The sequence below is a fragment of the Rhea pennata genome, chromosome 27 (genome assembly GCF_028389875.1).
Source record: "Rhea pennata isolate bPtePen1 chromosome 27, bPtePen1.pri, whole genome shotgun sequence".
Classification (NCBI taxonomy): domain Eukaryota; kingdom Metazoa; phylum Chordata; class Aves; order Rheiformes; family Rheidae; genus Rhea; species Rhea pennata.
In genome coordinates, this window is record NC_084689.1 from 4,676,906 (window position 1) to 4,701,068 (window position 24,163).

Genomic DNA, 24,163 nt, shown 5'->3' on the forward strand with positions numbered 1-24,163 from the left:
TATGGGGGGTTCCTGTTCTCATTTCTCTCATCTTCCATTTATCATTTCACCCCTTGAAAAGTTTGCAGAAGCAGTTTGGTGAGAAGGGAGGGCAAACCTCACCCGTGGTCTTCCTTTGGTCTGTCGTTCCCAGTCCGTGAGCAAAGAGGCAAAATGAAACATATTTATTTTGGAGTCTGCTCCAGGAATCGGTGTTTTCTATTTTAACCACACTCAATTTTAGGAACAAACACGACTTTGAAATGTGAGATGTCCTCCTGTCTGCTCCTCCCTGGCCTCCTCAGCTCCTGTTTTGGCAGTGAGGCTCTCACGGGTGAACCTTGACCGTCCGGGCCAGCAGACAAGACCTTGCGCCTGTCCCAGCTCCAACGAGCATCCAAATCTTAAGCAACGAGCGCTGTGTTGCCTTCTTGGGTGGGCAGGCTCGGGGCGGGCATGGGGTTTTGGGTGCCACAAAACAGTAGCTCCCAATCCACCTTAGGGACAGCTCATGGAAACGACCTCCTCTCCGGGCGGCGGAGGCTTCAGCTCCATGTGCTAGGGACTGGTTGGGTTTGCAGCCTCACCAGAGGGCCCAGGCGCTTGCCAAGGACCTGGAGCCCTGCCTTTGAGTGGAAGCCAAACACATCTTCCTTGCACACATCGAAGGGGAGACCTCCATGTTCCTCCTGAGACAGCTCCTTCTCGGTTGGAAACTCTCAAGGCTGACTTTGCCGCGGGGGTGGGATGGGCTCCCCCGCCTCCAACGCCCCCAGAAAACCCTGCCGAATTTCATCAGGACTCCCTTGCTTTCATTAAGAAACAACTCTTCTGCTTTGCTTGCATCCTTCTGGAGCAGAAAATGAGAAGGAATAACATCCCTGAAGAGCAGCGGGGGAGAGAGCCTCCCAGAAATACTCTTCCTTGTCCGCACAGGACCCCAGAGGGGCAACGAAACATTCCCATCCGACACGGAGAAGAGTGAACTGGCAAGAGCCTGGATCTGACAACGAGCCCCTTCCACCAGCCACGGTGCAGAAGGAGGAAACAGGCGGACACCTGCTTCCTAGCGCTACCCGGCTCATCTCTTCCCCTTTCTAACCAGTTTTGGAGAAGGGGGAACCTCTGATGGTACTGGGGATTTTCTGTTTTAAATACAATTCCCTCTTCTAAACTCACCCTTCCAGAATATGAGCAAATGCCGCCAACTGCCCTGACACCGCTCCTTGCACATTTGCTGGAGGATTTTAGCTGCCGTCACTTTGGAAAAGGTGGAGAGGACTAACCCCAATTCCTTGCGTAATGTAATTAGAGCTCTTTAAGCCCTTCAGGATGGATATTTTCTGCTCTTAATCTCTCCTTCCACCCCCGAGCTTGGAGCGGTAACTGGGTAAACGGTCGCACGCGTGTCTTTACATCCAGTCACGCACAATCACTGTCTCCAGGAAAGAGGGGGACGGCGGCTACGCTGTGCTTGCAGCTCACCGGGAGCGTAGCAGCATGCTGTCATGCTGTCCCTCGTGCTGCCTGGCCGCAGCACGGGATGGAGGAGCTGGAAGGGGCTGCTAGAGCTTTGCAGCAGGCTCTGCCCAAGCGGGGCACAAGAACGTGCCCCCAAATCTCGCTGCAGCAAGCGGAGAGCACCCCGGGTTGTCTGCAGGAACCGCGCTGTCCCCGAGTTTCTGCGAGACTGCAAAGCAAAGCGAGGCAGGCCCTGCTACACGATGGTGCTCCCAGGTACCCAGCACAGGATCGGGGAGAAGGTCACAGCGTGGAAAGAGAGAGGAGGACACAGCCGGTGGCACCTGCGCGCTGCCACCGCGGCACTGCGGCTGCAGGTGCACAAATGTGCCCTCGCCCTGGGACGCTCCCTTCCGTCACCCACCGGCAGCTTCAGCAACTCGCTCTGGATCACGACCCCGGCGCACACCGGAGCCCCGGACACCTGGGCTCTGCAGCCAGCCGTCACGAGCCTGTTGCGAGACCTTAAGGACGAGCTGTGTCTCTAGCCTCACTCTGCTGTGCTTTCCTACCCTTGATTACCAGCTCCCAAGAGCAAACTCAGCCTCCTCCGTGCCTGCACGGTGGGCATCAATCTCTGCTATTGCCTCTGGGTGCTACTGTAAAACAGGGAAAAATAATCACACACATAAAATACAAAGGCTGTTGTGTACGTGTTAGAGGCTGATGAGACCCTCCGGACAGCAGCTCCTTTAACCACAGTTTTGATAGCACCTTCTGGAGAAGGTTTGATGGCGAGAGTTCAGTAATTCTGACCAGCCTAAACGCTCCCAGTGTTAAATTTCACCTGCTTCGGCCAGGTATCCATCAGGCAGCTCAAGGGCACTTACCCACTAGTCCAGGTCCCAGGAATGGTGATGAAGATATGCTGTTGTGAGATGGCAGGTCCCGGTGCTCTCCGTAATGGGGGCCTTCACCATAGTTCTGCTGAAGCAACAGAAGACACTTATCATTGGACACGTGAAGACACTGAACCAAACACAAGGCGTGCATGGATATACATAGACAGATGCACAATTTCACACAGCGTGGTTCCTTCTGATATTCTCTTAACCTGATATCAGGAATTGAGGAAAGGAAGAGAAAGACCCAAGCTGCTAAAAGTGCCTTTGAAGAAGGGCACAGAAGTGATCTTATCCCCCAAAGTGCAGAGACGGCATTTGGTCTCAAGGCCACCCTTAGTCAGTGATGTATTAACGGACAAGACACTAGCTCTGTTAATCCCCTGTCCAGCACAGCTCCTCGTATGGGGAAGAGCCGGCCAGTATGGCCACGAGACCACGGCAGGAGGAGGAGACGTGGCATCAAAACAGAGAAATACAGGGAGTTAGCCCCATGCTGGCAGCTCCTGTCCAATTTTTGCCTTCCTTCAGCACCGACCAGGTGAGAAGTGCTTCTCATGGCAAAGACCCCACACAATTCCCCCTCCCCAAATCAGAGCAGAGGGAAGAGGAGAAGGCCTATAAAAATGAAAAATGACACAGCGCCTGTTCCAGCACTGACCTAAGGGAAGGGAATGGTGCCATTGCGAAAACGAATCACACAAACCCATTAAAACATGAGCATCTGTCAAAAAAACACCATTTCAATTAAGTTAATGTCTTTTCTCTCTTCCCCTCCTCAGGCCCCAGCTATAAGCTGTCGCAGCCTTGATTCCTTCCCTTCTGAACCCCGTCAAATCTCCCGTCCTTCAAGGACGCTCCTGCTCCAGCCAACACGGTAGGTACCCCCCAAGCAGGGGCCAGCCTTGTCACCTCCCCCCCCCCACCATCTAAAACGGGGTGAAAAAACCTTTTCCAGGGTTAGAACCAACTTGGGCACAAACATACATGCTGAGAAATCATCATAAAGCCCCTGTTTATTTGTGTTGGAGCTCAGTGTTTATGCTTCATCCTTACCCTTCCTTGGTCAAACGTGGAGCTGTTTTGATCTCCCGTTCCCCAGGAACCTGATCCTGGTCTTTCATCCAAACCTACCGAAAAACAGGAAGAACAAAGGTTACTCTTGCTTTATCAGCAAAGCCTCAAAGGTGTTCTCGCAAAATTAACTCTTCCTTCTACAAACAAAACAATATTTTCATTAATAAGCCACTTCCACTTGGCGTGACCGATCCTCCCCTCTCCATCCTCACCTTCCCAATTCAGCTGAGGGTTTAGTCTGCCAACTTCAAAGCAAACCCTACTGCAGCTTGGAAACGCTTCAAAACGCAGGACAGTGGGAAGAGGAGAAACAAGTATTTTAACTCTGCTTTTTGCAAGCGGCTGCCTACAAACCCGCTTTCCCTGGAGACTGATGTTTAAGAGGGCTACAAATTAAAAACTTATTGTACGTGTCCCAGTGAGCTGGCAGGAGCTGAATTTTGCCCGTGTCTGCAGTGTGCAAACAGACCCGTCATGCTCGTACCGCTGCTCTGTTAGATCATGGGCCAAATCCTGTTCTCCATTACACATGAGAAGATCAAAAGAGCACCTAGAGCTGTAAGAGCATCAGCTGTGAGTTGTTTGGGGTACAACATATTACCTGTGGCTTAATCAGGCTTGTTCAAGGATGATTTTTTTTTTAAGACACCTCCCATGCTCAGGTGTCCTACTGACTGGGGCTGATCAAAACATGCTCCCGCCAATTTAACTTCCAGTCCTCCACAGTGTATCCTTTGCAAAGGTGATACGATCCAAAACAGCAGCAAATCAAACATGAGGGTTTTGCAATATGACTACACGCGGCTGGTGGCACGTAACCTTCTCCCAACAGGAGAGCTTTCATTGCCTGCCAGGTCCACCCAGCCTGGGCCTCTGAGGCCACTAGCACATGGGACATGGCCAAAGTCAACCGGGGTGATATCACCCTGGACTTGCACTTCAGGAATTACAAAGCCAAAACAGACAGGACCCTGAACATGTAGACACCACATAAAAACCTCCACCATGCAAGGCCGAGCCAGGCTTCCTTCACATGGGGACCACTGTATTGGTGCCACCAGATGATGTTTGCATGGCTACAAAGCCGAACGGTCGTTGGTATTGTGCCGTTTTAGAGACACGTGGTGGCAGAGCCAGGACTTTGCAACTCTGCCAGATTGGGGTGCGGGGCATTGCCATGCCAAGGCTGGGTTTTGGGGAGCAGGTACACCCATGACGTGGACCTGAGAGGTCGCTGGCTCCACCTGCATGGTCGGTATCTCAGCAGAGCTGCTTAGGGTCGGTGGGGAGAAATGCCAGATCTGCAAGAGGTTTAAGAGCATGAGCGGCACAGATCAGAGTGATATTTTTACCTTTTTTTTTTTAGCTTGTCTTGGAAATCCTAATCTAATTATTGGGGGAATACAGCCCTCCTCCCAACACAGTCATACTAGTGACCTAGTACAGCAGCTCCCAGCAGCATCCAACAACCGTGCTGCTGCCATTTACAAAGGGATTTGTTCTTACCTACACAAAACGCCATATTCCTGATGGAAGTACACTCTAAATCACTCCTACCACTTCAACAACCACTGCATAGATAGCAGAAGCCACTGTTTTTTTAGGACAGTCTTGTTCATTAACTGAGCTTTACCATCTCAGATCTTGCATTGACCAAAAACACTTTATACAAAATCACAGAATGGTTGAGGTTGGAAGAGATCTCTGGAGATCCAACTAGTCCAACCCCCTGTCAAGCAGGGTCACCTAAAGCATGTTAGACTGGATCTCGTCCAGGTGGGCTTTGATTATCTCCAGAGAAGGAGACTCCACAACCCCTCTGGGCAACCTGTGCCAGTGCTCTATCAATCTTCAAACAACCTTAATGAAATTTTAACCGCAGCATCACCTAACACTCAAAACACTCCCTTCCTGTCATGGGCAAGACCAAGGGGCCCATCAAGCCTGTGGCCTTCTCGCGAGGGAGGACTGCAGCAACTGAGAGTCACCCTGGGGCCAGCATCGAAGGCAGCTCCCAGCCCCCAGGACACCCTTGCAGAGAAACCCCGGGAGGTGAGACCTTCCTGGGACGAAGGGACCACCACCGCGGCGCTGTCCCACCTCCGAGCACACCCGGCGTCACCAGCACGGTATCTGTCACCCCAGCACCAACCAGCACAACCCAGGGCCGAGAGCCCTCTCCAAGTTGGGGATCCGGCCGGGCTCTCTGCAGATTCCCATCAAACCGCCCGCGTTTGCCTGTTCTAATGCAGTACGCGCCAACGGCCGAGATGCCTGGAGGGCCTCGTGTGAGGCTTTCTTCTCTTTTAAAGAGAGATCAGCTCATACCCTTTGGTCACAGCGACACCACCGAAGGTTGCACAGAACAACGGGGTGCTGGTGGGGAACAAGGCAACGGGGTGAGTGCAGAGTTTCAGGGTGCACACCAATTTCATTTTAGCAAAGCTTATTATTATGGCAAACACGCCGTGTATTTGTCTCCTCCGCTCCCCTTACTGTTCATTTAACCAGAAACTTCTTTCAAATTACATCCTTCTATTTCTGTGCCTTTGTGTTAATCATTTCCCCAGAGAATTGGTGTTTAATTGCTGTCTAATTTGCATAATTATGCATATTAATCTCTACACCTAATGAATATTCATAATTCTCATTTAGATTTTGTTTTCTAATCAAAAATTTCCAATGTGATTACTGTGCAGAGCAGGGATAAGCCTCTAATAATACCTTGGATACTAGGGAGAATTACTGCCAATTCTCCCACCTCCTACTTCCTAGAATAAACTTTTGCTTTGCTAATGTGTTTTTCTAAAGCAATTCATCTGCATACCCTGCAAACAGCAATCGAGATCAGGAGGCAGAAATGCTCCTTCTATTCATTTTGCTTTCCTGGGTATTTTTGAAGCATCTCAACGGTCAGGGTGAAGACGCGAGCAGTAACCGCAGCCCCGAACACCCTTGGCAAACTCGTGCCGCGCACTGGAAGGACAAGGACTTGGGCAAGCCCCGACGACGTCCAACATCCCTCTCCTTTCGCTCGCCTCGTCCTCCTTTTTGGGGAGCTGGCAGGCAAAAATCGCCCAGCCTCCCCCATACCGGGTCCTTTTTGTACCCCCTCGATGATGGAGGGGCTGCCCCAGGCCGGGGGGGGTATCTTGGGGCAGGGTTGGGGGGCATCTGGAGAGACTTCGGGTGCTGCAAGGTCAGGATGGGTTTTTTTTTGCCAAGAATTCCTGAAAAATTCCTGCCAGGGCTCCCCAAGCAGGGGGGCAAGAGGATGAGGCGAGCGCTAGGGGTGACGGGAGACATCACCAGCAGCCGCCGCCGGATCGGTGCCGAGGGACAGGGGCACCCGCGCGCGGTGCCAGAGGGACGGCGCCCAAACGGCGCGCCACGGCCCCGTCCGGGCGTCCCCATCCCGGCAACCCGGCAGCCTGCAGCTCACGCCCTGGGATTAGCCCTCCTTCCCCCCCCCCAGCTCCAGCCGAGCAGGAATCCGGGAAAAAATCCCGTCCTCCTCTAAGCAGCTTTGGAGCCTGCAACCGGGCTGCAAAAGCAGCGGCGGCCAGAGCCTGCAAGAGCAAAACAACCCTGCGAGGGGAAACCGAAAAGGCCTTTTTCTCTCCCCCCACCCCCCCCCCCCCGCCCCGTTTTATTTATTTTTTTCTCCTCCGGGCGCTGCCGTTCACGCGATCGCGCTGCTGCCGAGGTGAACCGAGGTTATCGCGTTTTCATCCGAGCAGCAAACACAGCGGCGCGCAGCTCTGCGACGGGCGCGCAAACCGCGCGGGCCGAGCAAGCCCCGCACGCGCCCGAGCTCGCACAGCGATCGCGAAGAAGGTCTCGGGTCTCTCCCCCCCCAGCCCCCCGCCCCGAGCTGCGGTCACCGCCGGGGAGGGTGTCCGCAAAGTTCCCCGTTTTCAGCCTTGCAGGTGCTTTTAAGGCTTTGGACGTTTCTGGGATGACCGTAGGGGGAAAAATATCCCACCCGCCCGCGGCGGACCGCTGGCAAACATCGCGCATCTAACGCGAACCTCCGTATCAGCAAGGAGCTAAAACGTGGCAGCAAACGCCAAACCTCTGTAAATCCAAAGTCGAGCCAAAGGCAGAAATTTTTGGAAAGCCGCCGCCGCCGCCCGGTGCTCAGCAGAGCTCTGCTCTACGGGTCCGAGCGAAGCCTCCGGCGGCAGCGGCGGTGCCAGCCGCGGTCCCGCTTTTCCCGGCGCGCTGACGTCCCCGGCCCACGCGGCGCGGAGCTGCGGGACGCCGGCACGAGCGGGTTTAATTCCGGCGTATCCTAACTTTTGAGGACCCGACTTTGCAGCGCCTCTAACCTTCTTCCGAGGCAGGGCGTGTGCAGTTTCTAAAGACGCCCACGTGTGCGCGCAGCTGTTGGCAGCCAACTTTATTTTTAAATGAAACCATTTCCCAACTAACCGAGTTAAGGCACACTTTCCAATTCAGAAAACACAAAAATAGGAACTACCGCCTCCTTCCATTAATATAGTTATTAAAAACGTACAGATTAATTGTGCATTTTAATAACCCTGATCATGAATATTCATAATGCATTTCTTGCTCATGTTCTAATTAAAACGTACTAATAGAATAAGATGTAGCTGTCAGACAGTAATTTTTTTTTTTAATGATTTTTATGCTGGAGCTAAGAAGAGCTGATAGACGAGCCCTGTTATAAGCTCTCAGCATGGATAAAAATAATTTGTCCAAGTTTAGTCTCAGTTAAAAAAAAAAAAAAAAAAAAAAGCCCTTCACCTGATAACAGATCCTGTCTTCCCTCTCCAATCTCTGCATACCATCCGCAAGACGAGCAGGCGTCCTGGAAAGGGCGCACGTTCGAAACCAATTCAGCTCAAGCTTAAGTGGCAAGCGAGAGGAACAGCAAAGTCAAAGACCAATTTACCGCCCGAACCCTGCGTGCCATAAACCCTTCCCTGCTTTCTGTATCGCTTTCCAAAGTTAAGCTTTCCAAAGTTATTTTATCCAGGCTCTTTCAGGTGCACAAAAGTCATCGCTTCGAATTAGCAGCATCACAAGATTACACGCAAGGAATCTGGGACACGGAGGACCAGGAGTAATTCCCCACGCAGAAGGAACAGGAGGAGTAAAGAAGCCACTTAACACATGTAATTCTTAAATGAGTAAACTCATTAAGAAGGATGTATGGTTTTCTGCCCCCATTCCCACATCCCAGCAGCCACACACGGTCCCTCCTGCTCGATTCTCCATATGCTGCTTCCAGGGCAAATGCACGAGATTCCTGGAGCAGAAAATGCCACGCAAAGAGACGCCCGCTCTAGCTTCAGTAAGTAACCACGGCCCCGAAAGCTACTCCGGGAACTGGGCTGTCCCTGGAGCCACTGGACAGGAAACCCCTAAGTTTTAGGGGGTGCATTTTCCCAAGCTAAAAACCACCCAACCTGAGCGGAGCTACCCGAGCTGGGAGGGGGAGAGGTTGTGGGGTACTTCCCCCGTGCCCCGCGGGCGCGTCCCGTGCCCGGACCGCCCCTCCGACGAGCGGCTTCTGCATTTGGGCTAAGACCTTCCGAAAGAAGCCCGGATCCCAGTCGTTCCTATGCAAGCCGGATTCACCCCACCCCCAGCCCCCAAACTTGGGGGAAACGCACGGACACACGGAGCTAAGCACCCGGCATTTTGCTCCCGGGGCCGTTCGGACACCAGCACGGCAAGAGCCGGAGCCTGAGCTCTCAAACCGCGCGCAGAAGGATGCTCGGAGGAGGGAAACGCGCTGCTCCCGCGCGCTCAAACCGGGTGCACTTCGCATTTCGACAAACGGTATTTTCCCATCTTCGGAGGTCTGTCCGGCTTTTACCACGAGGTGTCCCGGGCAAACCTGGGCGAGACGGGTTGGGGGGGGGGGGGGGGAGGAATTCCACTCTCCCGGGCGGCCGCTTTCCCACGGGCTTCCGCTCCCGGCCGCGTCGGAGCAGGACGGTCGCACGGCGGCAGCTGGGAATAAAAACGCCGCCGTCAGCAGTCTGCTCCGCTTGTGTCTATGAATATGCTTAACCTGCGCTCCCCGCCGCCGCGGCCCCGGGACGGCGCGGGCCGCCGCGGACGAAGCCGCCGGTGCCGCCGTAATTTGATTTGAAGCGGAGGTGACAGGAGGCTGCTTGACAAACACTTCCAAATTAAGCGGCTTTGTGTCCTAATCGTTTCTGGCGATCAGCCTCAGAGCAAAATCTCCGCTAAAAGGGATTTGAAATCAATAAAATTAGTCGACTAGTAATTAGCTTTAGTCCCAGGCAAACTAGCAAAGTTGTTTTTCCTGGCAAGAGTTCGCCGCCCGGATCCACACGCTGCTCCTCTTGCTAGGTGAGAAAAACCCCGCAGAGGGAAAGTCACCTCGATTCCCCGCGAGAGCGACCGTAGGAGAAAAAACCGGGGCGTTTCCGAACAGCTCTAAGCTCGGCCTGCTTGTTTACCAGCCCTATCCGCCCCAGAAATCGGAAAAAACAGATCCGAACGGGATGCGCTCAGGAGCCGCAACGCTGTTTACAGGACGTCGGTCGGCGATGGGACCATACAATTTGTTCACTTCCTTTTCCCGGCGCACGACAAAACAATTAAAAAAAAAAAAGGAAAAAAAAAAAAGGAAAAAAAGGGGGGAAAAAAGGAAAAAAAAGGGGGGGGGGAAGGAGAATGAAAGAAATGCCGAGCACCTGGAAGGCGGCTCAGGTACTTGCAGGCGCACGTGCGGCGCAACCGTGCCCAGGCGCCCAACGCGCGGGTCACCTCGGAGCCTGCTAACGAGGATCCCGTCAAGATCTACGGGGCAGCTCCTGCCCGTTTATCTTCGGGACGATAAACGCCCAAAACGGTCAAACCCAACACACGCGGGTGCCCACGCCACGGCAGCCCCCGCGCACCCGCCCCCCAGGAAATGCCCCGCACTGCCTGCCCCCGTCCCCCGGCGCACACGCAACGACCGTTTTTGACTTAAAAAGAAAAAAAAAAAGCCGAGGCCGCCGCTTCAGCGATCGTTATTTCCTCCCTCCGCTTAGCATCTGCTCTGGCATCTCCCGCTTCGCGCCGCAGCTCAGCAGCTTCGCAGGGTCCGCACGTGGAGCAGCGCTCGAGGACGCGTTCGGCGCCGGGGAGGATGGGAGAGGCACCGCGAGGACAGCGGGGAAGAAAGGCTTCGACTGCCCGCGGGCTTTGGACACGGGGAGAAAGCAGGAGCGAAAAAATAAATCTACAGACAGCACAAAAAAAGCCAGAAAACCCAGCCAAGGCGGGCGCCACGACCTTCGGAGGGCGCTTGCTAGCATCGGCTCCGCAAAACGGTCGTTTCTGCCTGCGGTTTAGGGCCCCTGGCGAGAAATCCGGGCGCTTTGCTATCAACGGTGACGCTGCTCGTAGCCGAACTCAAATCTGCCCCCCGAGAAGCCTCCAAATCGGCGGGATTTTTTACGCCCTCCGCTAAAACCCAGCTCAGCGCGGCCGAGCGACGCGCTCCCTGCGGCCCGTCGGAGACGGTCCCACCTCCGAGCCCCTGATAAAGCCAGCAAGATGTCGCAGGGCGAAAGAAAACAAACCTGTGACGACAACCAGAGGGAAGAAAATAAACTTTAAAGCTCCGAACACTTGCAACAGCTGTAAAAACACCGGCGCAGCAACGGCCAAACAAGAGCGCAGAGGAGCAGCGCGGAAAGGGGACGGAGGAGGCCGCGGCGGACGCCCCGGCGCCGCCTCCGCGAGGTTGGGACGACGCTGCCCGCATCCCGCGGCGCCTCCGGGCTGATGCCGGCCGCGTCCCTCGGCAGGGTCCAGGGGACAGAAACGTGGAGAAACGCACCAAGAATAATATCGGTTCAAGTTGGGTCACGAGTGTCAGAATCAGCCTGCTATTTTTCAAGACCTTGGCTTCACGCGCTGGGGACCGCGGGCACTAAAAAGCGGCGCTGAGCTTCGCAGCAGCTCGGCACCACGGTGAAACTCTCCTGGAAACATCCCGGTTCTCGCCGCCGGGCGACGCGGGACCCGTCCGCAGGAGCGGGCTGGCCCCCGCGGCCGGCTCTGCGCGGAGGCTGCGGCGAAGCGCTTCCGCCCTCCCGAAACGGCTTCTCGCCTCCGCTCTCGGCCACGCTCCCACGCACCAAAATACGACTCCAACTCAGCGGCTAGAAAAATCAGCACAAAGAAATGCAACGCCGGACACCAGCAGCTCTGTCCCAGGCAGCCGCGGGAACATGCCTTCGCTCCACTTTTCCACCAATCCTTCCAAGTTTATTGCTGCAAATCCATTTATTGCTGCAAATCCATCGCTCCCTGCTATTTGAAGGCTTGGAAACGGTACGTACTGGCACCTGCAGAAGCAGGAGGAGCGACTGCCTTGGCCTCAACCCCAAACTCATCCCGCTCACACCTGGAGAAAAGCCCCTGTACCGAGACCTAGACGTGTGTCTCCATCATCTCCGAGGGCTCCGTGGGAAGCGCAGCCCTGCGAGCAAAGCTAAACGCGAACGCAGCCCCGTGGAGAACTTTTAGGCGTGTTCTGCATCGTACGGGTTTAACATCAACAACACGCTCGCTACCGCAAAACAGTTTAAATCCGGTAGATACAGCCTTATTCATAAAGCAAAGGGTTATATCCCATTAAACAGAAAGCTTTGGGGGGAGCGGGATGAGAGTAAATCCACAACCTGTTTTTTCCAGCTCATTTCTTTCACCACGAAGTTGCGCATTCATGGAAGACGCAGACGCACGTCCTGTCGTCCAAAGGAGGAATTCACGTTGCCAAAGGCGCAGAGAAGCCCGATGCCAGCGAGGAACGAAAGACGCCGCTCGCACACACCCCGGGACGCTACGCATCCACCTTGCAATTGCGTATTTTGCATACACGTACAGATGCACTGAGCACGCACATGCACCCAGACTATTTTAGCTGTAAGCACGTACTTCTATTTCTATGCTGATTTACATCTTTCCAAGTATTGTTTCATTTGCAATGTAAAATAAAGGGCGGCAGAGGTGCAACCAGAACAATGTTCTTTTGCAGGGGAATTTAAATCTTTTTCCGCTCGGCCTCCATTACTCACAAGGCAAGAAAATGGGGGTCAAAAGCGCATTTATTTACAGAATGCTTGCAAGAGATGCGTGTCAGAGCGAACCAAAAGACGTGGCAGTTTATTTGCTATGCGTTGCTTTTCTTGGAGGGGGGGGGAGAGGGAGGGTGTGCAATGACTTGCGTTCTCCCCCTCGACGGCTTCCACTGTAAACTTCCTTGGAGCCGGAGGGAAAAAACAGATCCCACCGTTACAAAGCGCAGGAGCACGCGTGCGGCGGGGAGAGAGGAAGGCTGACGCAGAAAACGCGCGCCGGCGCGGCTCTCCGGCACAGGACGCCCCGGCTGCGACGCTGCAGGGTGCCGGGCAGCCCCCAGCGCGGGCCAGGGCTGCGGCACGGGACGCCCAGCACCGCGCAGGACGCGGCCGCCAGCCTCCCTCGGCGAGCTGCCGCCTTCGCCGAGCCGATGATTCAGCCCGCAGGAAGGATCACCGAAGAAGAATTGTTCGACACAATGAGACAAACTTTCCTAAACAAAGCGTGCTAAACACCACCTGCCTCCGCGCGGCTCGGGCGAGCCCTGCGCTCCGGCTTTTGTTTGCAAATACTTTCAAGACTGTGGTTGCCACAACAGAGGTTTCTTTTTTCCTCCTCTTTTTCTGAAGTGGACATAACTGCGGCTTATTTATCCCCCCCCCCCTCACCCCCGGGACTTGGATTGCAACCTTTTCCTCCCAAAACAACCCAGCGGGTAAATAGCTGCCGCGTTGCTCCCCTGCACCTGCCCCGCGCCCGGCTCGGCCAAGCTTAGGCAGCGGCGCTGGCGGCGCGGGATCGCGAACGTCCGTGGCTGAATACATCCAGAGGTACCAGGGGATCCCTAAAGCAATCCCGAGTGCCGGCAAACCGCCGTACGAGAGGTACGGTCCTGGGGGTGATCGCGCCCGTAGCCAAGGAGTTTTCCCTCCCAGGCACTAATTCCGACGGCGCGTTCAGTCAACACAACACATCGTGGGATATTTACCTTCAGAGCAGTTTAAGGACAGATGTGACCTATTTAGAGCTTTGCCAAGTATTTCTGTAATTGAATACACCATCGATTATTTAAATTTCATTAAAAGGGCTGTATTCGATCTACTTGCTACTAAGAAGCACCTCTTCCAAGAACTAGCTTTTTTTTTTTTGGTTTTGTTTTGAAATATAAATACTTCAAGATGTTCACTTGTCCCTTCCTCTGCTAAAAATTCACATCTTTGCATAACGGTCTCCTCCATGGCCCAAATTCCACTTCTGCCCTTCAAGCCAAGAGGACACGTCGTAGGAAGAGCTTACCTGACAAATTCCGCTTTAAGGTCAACCCTGCATCTACTGCAAGGCCTTCAGGGTGCTGGACGTTGCACCAGACCTGCTGACAACATCAGAAGCTCGCCGTTGCACGCCACCGCCTTCCCGTCGCATTTAAGCCCACAGCTAGGATAGTTATTTACTCAGGGTGCCGTGCCGAGCACCGCAAAGGCAAGGTGCCAGTACACGCCAGGAGGAGCTCAGGAGACCCCACTTCAGCCACGTAACCCTGAGCACGTTAGTCTGACTCCTTGTGCCCCTGGTTCCTTTCATCCATCAAATAAGGCCAGGACACTCATCTCCTTCAAGGTTGGGGCAAATGTTTTAGTCTTGGCCTTCGCTGGAGGCAAAATTCTTCCTCTGTCCTGCTCCACCATCCTACCTTCCACCTCACCTCACCCATCATGCCAGATGTTTGCAAATAGCAACAGATTATGGGACCAAACATGGAGCTTTTTCTTTTTCTTTTCTTTTTTTTTTTTTTTGCATCTAGATCTGCCACCCGACCTGGTTTGACGCACGCTGCTCCTTTCAGCAGCAGTGTGGACGCATCCTGGTTTAAAACCAACCCAGAGGTATGGTATGAAACATCCATCTTGGGGTGGGATGATTCAGTCTCAGCAGGTTCCTGAGCTCCTGCTACTGAGCGGGTGGACAACTTGCTTGGACAAGGACATCGCTAACCGAGCGAAGGGAAAGCCCGTCCTTACCGTCCCATCACCAACAAGGCAGGTGCGCTATGCCCTCCCTTTACAAGGCCCCGTTGTTTTTTCTGGACAATGTTACCAGGCACCAGCTCCCTCTTTCTGGGCAAATACTTAGACACCAGTGGATGAAGTGCCAGTAGATGGCACTCAATGTGTTGCATGGCTCCTACGTTTTGTTGGACCAAAGAACACTTTTCCTCTGCATGTGCCTTTCAAATATTTCCTGGGTGCAACTTTAGCATCAGTTGACACAACCCATAGGAGCTAGCCCTTCTCGGTCTAATCTCGCACGCCAAAAAAAAAAAAAATTAAGAATAATACACCATGCAGTTCCTAGGAAGTCCCACGAAGACGGCAGGAAGGCAGGGTTTATTTTTCTGATAACTAAAACACTAAGGAGTAACGTTTCACCTCACTTGCATTCTTCACGTTAACCCGGACGCACGCTGACCCATCGTTCTGCTTGCAGACGGGCGCCGCGCCGCTGCCGGGAAGGGCGGCAGCCTGTTTTCTCCCGTGGCTCCGCGCATGGAGTTACGAACCCGAGCAAGCACCCAGCCTCGCTTCACGCACTAAGCCCGAGTCTTTTAAATGGTATTCGCATAAGTCACGTGTGCTATTCAGGGGAACAAGCTGGAGACAAAAAGAGACCTATTAGATTATCTTGTCTCTCTCTCTCCTCTACATTACGCGGTGTTTTCTAGTGCTTTTGTCTAGACAAGCAATAACACTTCTTATCAAGAAAGCCAATGTAACTGCCTAGTAAAATTCACCATTAAGAAGTTTCCTTGATATTTTGCTTCAAGCTTCTTTCTCTTAACTGCAGAAAGCTCAAAGGATTTTTTTCTTTCAAGACAAAAAGCCGCCTTGGTGCCTAACCTGTAAGTGTAAAGCCTGTGCTCGTTTGAAGATGGTTGAAGATCTGCAGCTCCATGTTTTGCTGCTCAGCAGCGTGGCCGTAGAGGACAGAGTCGAGTCGCTCTGCTCCCACCGGGCGCGGGTGGAAATGCTGCGCGTGCTCAAGGTGACAAGCCGCTGCCCCACAGCAAAGCAGCAGCATTTTCAAATTTAACTGCTGGGGGGAAAAAAGATAACAAAAATAAAATGGAAAAAAAAAATCATAGTTTCACTGCTGCAAGGTAAATTTTCCAAATGCAAATGGAACGAAGAAGTCACCAAACACACAGCACCTCTGGTGCGCGAGCTCCAGCATCCGTCCAGTCCTGCCGGCTGCAGGACCAAGTACGAGCCAGTTCCTCAGCACACAAGATCCATGAGACGGCTTGAGGCATCTCGGTGCTTGTGGCTAGGAAAGCAAACGGCTCTCCTTGCCCCTCACTTATCTTGAGCAAGTTCTGGGGCTCAGTGGACTTTCCAGAAGCTGCTGAACTTGGTAAAATAGCAGGAAACCCAACAAAAAACAGTTCCCCGTTAGAGCAGCAGAACCCCCAGGACGGGGCAGGCCGACACCGATGGGAAGAGGAAGACCTCGGCCGGTAGCATGAGGCCGTCGGCTCAGCTGTTTACAAAACCGCAGCTTCACACCTCCCGCCTTGCAGACGAGCCGAGAGCCCCGTGTGCTCCTGCCACGCTGCTGCCTGCGGCAGAGGGAGCAGATCAGACACCGGAGGCAGCGACTGCCTCCGTGCGAGCTGCCCCTTAACCCCAGGCAGAAGCGAGGAGAAAAATCACAGGCTTGTAAATCTTTTTGGTGCCCACAAGCCCACTTGAGGGTCTTGTTTGGTCAGCTCCCACCCACATCGCTCTGATCGGGAACAAGACATGCATCCACCTGCCCGCCCGGTAACCTCAGAGATTTAACTCTAACTGGAAACTAATTCTGGACTTACAAACTTTTGTCTATTCTGCACATTCCCCCATATTTCAGCAGCAACCCAAAGCTTCAGTTGCTATCCTGGCATCCTGGAAGGAATCCCGTCTGCTACAAAATACACCATATAGCGCCGCATTTAAGGACAAACCCATGCATACTTAGTTCTAAGAGGTTTAGGTAGAGGTTTAGGTTTACATACTAGAGCAAGAGCCTGTATAGCAAGAGCGTATTTCAGAGCAGGCACTATTTGCAGTAGTTTAGATAAGTTGGTTTCCTATCGACTTAAATCTAGATATGCACGAGCCACTTGAACTAAAACAAGACCATCTCCAGAGGGCTATGCAGTGGTTCAATTCCTCTCAAACTAATTCAAATGAAACTACCCCACAAGCTCCCCGAAGGGGAAGAAAACTCTGCAGTCAGCTTGCATTACCCGCACATCGACAGCAATTAATATTGCCATCTACCGGCTACCAGCACGGGGACCACGGCTCACCACTACGCTCGAGAAACTCTCCACTATCAATTAACTTCATATTATTCCGGAGCCGGCTTCCAGCTGCACACCCTTCTCCCTCCCCATGCCGGGCTACTTGCAGCATCTTACTATAATAGGTTTTAAGAGACTCACGTATATGTTATGGGGGAAGGCAGGGAAGCAGCAGAAAAAGATGAGCTATTCTTGCAGAGCCACACATCTTGCTCCCAAAACGGCATCATGTGGCCTTAAATAGCATTAATGCTCTGTTCATGCCCAAAAGCATAACGTTACCAGGAGGCAGGTGCACCAAGCCTGGCAAAGAGAAGGAAAAGATCCTTGCGGATTTCCAGCTCAACAGTCAAGCCTACCTGCCTCCAAATTTGTCCAGAGCAATATCACAACTAATCTGCTAAAAATTATCCCTTTACGCTCCATTCCCCCCCTTCTACCCCCTTCCAAAAAAAAAAAAAAAAAAAAATCCCACTGCTGCCAGCTGTCTGGCAGGAAGACCTACCCCAAAATAGCTTGCACTGGGATGCCATGTCCATGGAGTAACTGGCGGCCGAGGAGCCCAGCGCCCCTGTGCCGAGCGGCTCGAGCCCCGGCGCTCCTCCCACCAGCCCCGGGAAGGCCGGGGAGGAGCTGGGCGCCGGGGCTCCTCCACCCCTGCCCACTCCTGCCTGCCTTTGTTTGGGGGCCTGTAAAGGAGTTCACGCTAAGGACAGGCACGGGCAGTTAAAGGGAACTTAATGAGGTTTATGGAGTGGACTGAGTTTATGACACCGCTCGGCAGCATCCAGGGCATCTCCTCCAGACCGGCTTCGCGCCCGAGGAGCCCCGGCACAGCCCGAGAGCGCGCGGGGCGACGAGCAGCACCGGCCGGCTCGCCCCTCCGCCGCAGTCGCCCTCCTCACCCGCGCAGGCCACGTCCTCAGCACAGGCCCCGGGGTCGGGCTTTTGGCGCAGCCCTCCGGCTAGCCGGGCTCCCAAGCGGGTCTGCCGCAGCCGCTCCTCGAACTGTTGTTTGCCCTCGAACAAAAGCCTTCTCCACCCCATCCTGCGCGGCTCTGCCGGGGCGACGCAGGGTATTTGTTTGGCACGGCCTCGGTCGCTCTTTATTGTCTTGCTTTCCTTTATCTGCAGATCTCAAAGCATTTTATAAATGTTAAACCTCAAAGCCTCTCTAGGGAACAAAACTGTTCCTAGCTATTGTACATATGGAGAGACTTGCCCAAAAATTAGGGCAGAGCTGGAAACACAGCAGCGGAGACCAGAGCTGACACAGCCTCTCTTGGCACAATACCCGGCAGCACAGATTATCCCTTAAATACCTGCGTGGACAGCCACATCTCCAGCTATTAACCCGCGTGCTGTCGAGCTACCAGTCGGGGTGAGTGCTCGCTCGCCAGTCCTGAAAATCTTGCCTGCTGGAATATACAAAAACCTTCACAACTGGCAATCCAAACCACAATGTCTCACTAATCTTTCAGTTTGCGCGTTTGGGTAAGAAGCACCCAGTCCTACAGTTTCGATTTTTTAAAAAATAAAGAAAACAGAACAAAAAAAACCACAGTGCTTTTTACAATACAAAGCAAGCTGCGGGGGGAGGGGGGGGGGGGGCAGGGGGAGAAGTGCTGTTCTCTATTTTTGAGCTGACCCAGAAGGGCAGCACGCTGTACAACGAGATGCTCGTGCCCGTTTTGCCCTGCAACGTGGCACGCGGCCTGCTGTCAGCGGTCCTAACCTGCAACAGTTTTCGCAGCAGGGAATGCAAGTTGCAGCTCCCAGCCTTTTTACATGGCTTTATTTTCCATGAATTTTATTTTAAAGAAACATGAGGAAAGGCGGGAGACAAATTCAGCGCTGTCCATGTTGGGCTTTTCCCACTGCTCCAGGGAAAGGCTGCGGTTAGGAAGGTGCACTTCACACTGGAGACCATCGCCTGTAGCATCTGGCTACAGGACCAAACCAAAATAGCCAAGCGTCTGAGATGGGACCGAGCCAGAGAGCAGAGATACCTTGGCTAGGGGAACGACAGCTCGAAAACTTAAGAGGAACAAGAATGAACAGAGCTGGGAAGCAGCCTGGCAGCGGCACAAGCATCCTCCCGGTTTCTGTTCCAGCTCCGGTGCAACCTGGCAAACCGCTCCGTTTCGGTTGCGCAGGCTTTCGGACCAGGGTTGCCTCTCACAAAAAGAGAGTTCGGTGCCTGGCCCAAAGCACCCCTCATTTTGACAGCAGCAAGAACTGTAGAGCGAGGAAGGAGCCCAAAAGAGCTGCGAAGCTTGCCACCAACTCGTAACTCCTCGGCCATCACTTCCCAAAGGCGCTTCAGTTCCCAGTTCTCCTGAGCCCGACCCCGAGCTGGGGACCTTCTGCAAAACGCTGCGGGTTTCCGACCCCTGCTTAGTGGTCTGCACAGGAAGAAATCTGGAAAAGCTAAACAGGCTGTTAAGAGTTTGTAAAGGAAAAAAAAAAAAAAAAAAAAAAAAAACACCCCGCAGGACAGAATTCAAAGACTCATTTTCCACTCAAAGCCACTCAAATCGGCGAGTCAAGCAGCGTTTTCAAAGCTTCAGAGCTCCACTTGGATAAACTTCATATTTCCGCTCGGAGTCAGACAGTTACTGGAAAGCAAATGCCAAGAGAGCAACACCTCTGGGCCATCAGCCCTGGACGGGGGAATTTGGAGACAGGTAAAGCAACCAGCTCCTCTCCGCAGCCCCTTGGGAAGGGTCTGGAGCCAGCTTTTACCGAGGGGAACAGGACGGGCAAAGGCTTGCAGGTACCTAGAAACAAAGGCTTAAAAATAAACAAGTGCTGAGTTTTGACTTCTGAACTAATAGAAACCGAGAGAACTTCTGCAGAATCTCCGCTGACCACAGGGCAGGCGAAGACTTCTTCCCCTTCAGCTGTTTCGCAGCCGGGTCGCTTTTGCAGACCGCGGCTGCAGCCGCTCTAACCTCAGAGGCTGCTGGTTACATCACGGCCGGGAAGAAGGGAGCAGAGAAACGTGACCCGGGGAAGGCTCCACCTCAGAGCATCCCCGCGGCCTCGAGGAGGATTACGTTGCAATAAACGCAAAGTGGAAGTTTTACCCTCCGATTTCAAGCAGTAAGATCCAAAGCAGCCCCAGACTCTTTGGGCAAGGAGAAGCAGCGGAGGTCTCAAGGCGCCTCGAGGTTTCCCGCGCCTGCGCAAGGGCTCGGACGTTGCTCTCCAAGGAGCTTCAGCCCGCGGGTCCCCCGCAAGGGTCGCAAGCGCCGAGTTCACCAAACCACCGTCCTGCAGGCAGAGGGACGAGGAGGAGGGAGAAAGGAACCAGAGGATCTCCAAAACCCTGGGAAAGCAAAAGCGGCAACCCCTTTCCTTCTCCCCACCGTAACGAAAAGGCGAAAGCAGAGCAGCGGCGCGCAATCCCTGCGCCGGCAGGGCCGACCGGGGCGGCTTTCCACCTGGCTCGCAGAGCATCCCAAAGGCAGCACCAGGTACCTCCCCGGCGCCGACCCTCCGATTAACGACACCGCGGGAGACTCGTGCCCTGAGGACCCATGCGTCGGCGCTCAGCACCTGCCACGCCGGCTCCAGGCGCGGTGAGAAGCGGTTGCACCGTGCGAACGCGTTTTGGACCTCCCAGGCCACGTACCCTCTCCTTTTCCTAGGAGGATTTTTAGAGTTAAAGCAATACCGGTAGTGGGATTGTCAGCAGCACAAATGCACAATCGAGAGGGGAAGATGTGGGGGGAAAGCATCCAACTGGCGAATATAATACTTGGAAGGAAAAGCGGAGTTAAAAAAAAAAAAAAGAAGAAAAAAAACCAAAACGAGGGGGTGGTAAAAAAAAAAAAAAAATCTCAGGAAGTCATCTAGTCATTCCTGCTCTTTACTGAAACAATAGACTCGGGATGCTGGCGAAGTTATAAATAATTCTGCTGGCTACACAACACAAATACAAGACAGGAGCAGGGTAACTCTCGGCTCGATGGAAAGTGACTCACTACCTTCTTACAACATACCCAAAGAAGGGCAAACGCCCCGGCCCCGCGGCCGCCCGGCAGGGCCGGGGCCGAGGACCCGGCTCCGAAGGATGCGAGCCTCGGCCGGCTCCGGGCAAGCTCTGCCGTGCAGTACGAGCGGAGCTGGGCTCTTTCCGAGCCAGACGCTGGGGGACCGATGACAAGAAAACGTTCAAATTGGGGAAAATAATGGGAAGCCACTAACTCCACAACGTCCTTCTCTTTTTAGAAAGGAAGTTGCCTTCACAAGAAAATTCGGCCGGGTGGGTGGTAGCTGTTTTCCATATCGGTCCTCCAAAACGGGAGGATAAACGCACAGAGGGGCAGAGCCAGCACACCTCGGCTGCTGCCGCCCGCCTCGCCGGGAGACGCTCGAGGCTTGCCGGAAACCGGACAAACTGCCCCAGGGAAGGACCCCCCGGACGGCCGCGGGACGAGGGTGCCGCTGCCCGAGGTCTGCTGCCAGCGAGCCACATCCCCATCCCGCTCCCCATCCCTCCCGGCCTCAGGGAGCTAAACCACGGCAGCGAGAAACCCTTGCGCCAAGGGTGACTGAGAAAGGGAAGGATCTTCCCAACTGGATACTTGGATAATTTGGAAGTGGCCTTTCTTTTTTTTTTTCTAAAAAGAAAAAAAAAAAAAAAAACTTTTCAAAAAGAGCTTCCTGACCTGTTATTCCATTACCCAAGTCTGGAAATGTAATCATATTAGTTCAGCTGCATTAACACAACAACAGAAAGACCAACAAAAACTGTCTTGAAGATTGAACCGATCTCTCAGAGGCCAAGGGAAAGGAGAACAAAAGTCAGAACATTGCAGCAACCAACTACCCCGAAAATACCGCAGTTAGCCCGCACTCCAAGGGGAGCCTTGGAAGCAAGACCCACAGTGGAAAAGGATGGGAGATAAATCAGGATATTAAGTGGTTTTTAGAGCTTTGGGGTGGATTTTTTTTTTATTTGCTAGGTAGGCGAGGTGAAGGTCGCTAAGGGCCTTGGGATCTGAGACAAGGAGAAAAGTCCAGTCTCCAGCCAAGCATAGATGCCACCAGGGAAAACCAGCAGCTGGGATGAAGCATGTATATGCTCTCCAAGCCACTGGAAAGTCGGTGGTAACTCCACGAGGCTGCGTAGATCTGCCACAAGAGCACCCCAGCACTTCACAGCTCTTAAAAGGGTTTTTCTTCCACCAGCCCAAGCAGCAGGGAGATGCTGCTATTCCCATTTTACACCCGATTGCGAATCACAGCAGACTGATGCGCTGTGTCCAAAATTGCACAGAGAAACGATGGCCTGGTGTGGAAAGAGGCTTGGAGCTGCCAAGACTTGAATAAACTATAACAGAAAAAAAAAATAAAATAAGATGACTTCAGCCCCCTGCTAAAAAGCTCTGTCCCTGCCAGGTGTAAAGTTCAGCAGTAAGTTTTCCACTATAGCTCCACTACCAGGAGACAAGTCGAGATGGCCAAAGCTCACGTGCGCGAACCCAACGGCCAGGTAAGGCCAAGGCGAGGAACCGAAGCCATCAGCGCTCAGCAGCTCCTCGCCCAGCGCTGCCGCTACAGAGACGAAGCAGATTCAAAGTCTGCACAGCCAGGCTTTCAGTCCTCTTTCGAAAGAAAAGGTGCCTACTGATACCAAAATCTTTTCTTTTTTAAGTCAGCAAAGAAGATTACAAACCTACGAGGACGAAGCAGCCGTGTGCACAACGCAGAAGCGCTGGGAATCCTGGTAGCGGGATCATCTCTTTGCTATGAGCCGACTTGCCTGTGAAAAGTGGCTGCTTTACACAAAATCTTGTCTCTCTCTTTCTGTCGCTTGGAGCCTTTGCACTTCAGAGGACGCAGAAACGACCACCCGCCCAGGCACATTAACTTGAGAGCAAAGATGGGAATCATTTGAACCACAGTACAAGCAGGAATAAAGAAATATGGCTTTAAAAATATTGGTTTTTTAAATTAAAAATCACCACATGTGATAGGGAGGTGCATCCGTCTTCCCACAGCCTTTAAGACCATTCATCATTTGGATAAAATCCAGTTTCGCATTGAAATTCAGCTGGACTTTCAAATGCAAATATGAAGAGAAGAGCAACATATGGTAGAGGTTAGTACGTATTTTTCCTAATTAAATGGTATACTGCTGTTTTGTATAACAATGTTAATAGGGCATTAACAAGCCTTTGGAAGAGAGACCACCTCACTTAAAAAAAAAGAAAAAAGAAAAAAAAAAAGCCTTAGAAAGCAGAAGGGGCCCAGGAACCCCCCGCTCTCCCCAGGGTGGTCACATACTCGCCAGCGCAAAGATGGATTTGGCCGCGTTGAGCAAGCGGAGTCGGCCACCCTGCCCCGTCTGCACAGGACGGGGAGACGAGGCAGCGTGCAGAGGTCCACGGCACGTGGGTTTGGGCCACCGGCACCACCCGCCAAGAGAGGACCGGCAACGCCAACCTCTCCCGAGACTTCTCCCGCCCTGCGAGGGCCAGCAGAGGTTCAGCTGGGTCTTCCTCCAGGCCGAGGCCGCCACGGGCCGTCCCCTGTCCTGCGATGCCACCGCATTTGCAACTGCGAAGAGCCACGATTACATTAAGAAACGTCACGAGAGCAACCTTAAGGCAAATGGTCGCAAGCAGGTGCCATTTCCAAAGGAGAAAATACCCTGGTTTTTGGCAATTGCCCAGCAGACAGGACGTGGGAAGTGGCACGCTGGTTTTCCTGGAAGGCTTCCTGTTTGGAACTAGCTGAGATTTTGTAAATAACTATCCTTCGCCCTATTTGATATTAAAAAATACTATCAAAAAAAAAATCAAAAAAAAAAAAAAAAAAAAAATGCCACATACACCTTTTGGAGCTCTGGAGACATTCAGTAACGTTGAAATTAAAAGCAATGTACCCAGCCCGTTCCCTCCCACCCCACGCCGTCCTCTCTGAAAACCTTTCAGCTACTGAAAAGCTGCAGAGTGGCAAAAGAGAAGCGAAGCTGGGAGGTGCGGGGAGAAGTAGGAAACAACAAACCCCCCTGCAAAGCGCACCGGTACAGCTCAACTCCGATTCAAAACCACACGCCAAGCCTTCAGGCGAGCGCCTGACACCGTTTCCCTTCGTCCCCCCCCCCTCCTCACCCATCCCCGGACGCAGCGAAACGAGCCCGTTCGCGCAGTTTAGATCCCTAACGCGGCCGCTCGCCCGCAGGAGGAGCATGTGCCGCATCACCTCCACCTCCCTCCTGCTCCTGACGCAACCTCAGCTAAATTTAGAGCGGGAGAAATGTTTTCTTAGGTCATTTCTGAAGCGGGCACGTGCTTCTCGGGGTTAATAA

The 24,163-nt window shown here is 53.2% G+C and overlaps 1 protein-coding gene across 14 annotated transcripts in view; it reads right to left on the reverse strand.

Moving 5' to 3' along the window:
- Positions 1-24,163, reverse strand: part of TCF3 (transcription factor 3) — a 77,783-nt gene that overhangs the window by 32,334 nt on the left and 21,286 nt on the right. For 9 of the 14 annotated variants that reach the window (XM_062596306.1, XM_062596305.1, XM_062596303.1 and 6 more), the window contains exons 4-5: positions 3,399-3,472; positions 2,331-2,427 (exon numbers count right to left, since the gene is read on the reverse strand). In XM_062596306.1, coding sequence (XP_062452290.1) covers positions 2,331-2,427; positions 3,399-3,472 — 171 coding nt within the window. Of the gene's footprint in view, positions 1-2,330; positions 2,428-3,398; positions 3,473-15,394; positions 15,533-17,344; positions 17,423-24,163 lie in introns of those variants that run through there. The other 5 variants (XM_062596301.1, XM_062596314.1, XM_062596313.1 and 2 more) reach the window with 3 other exon arrangements.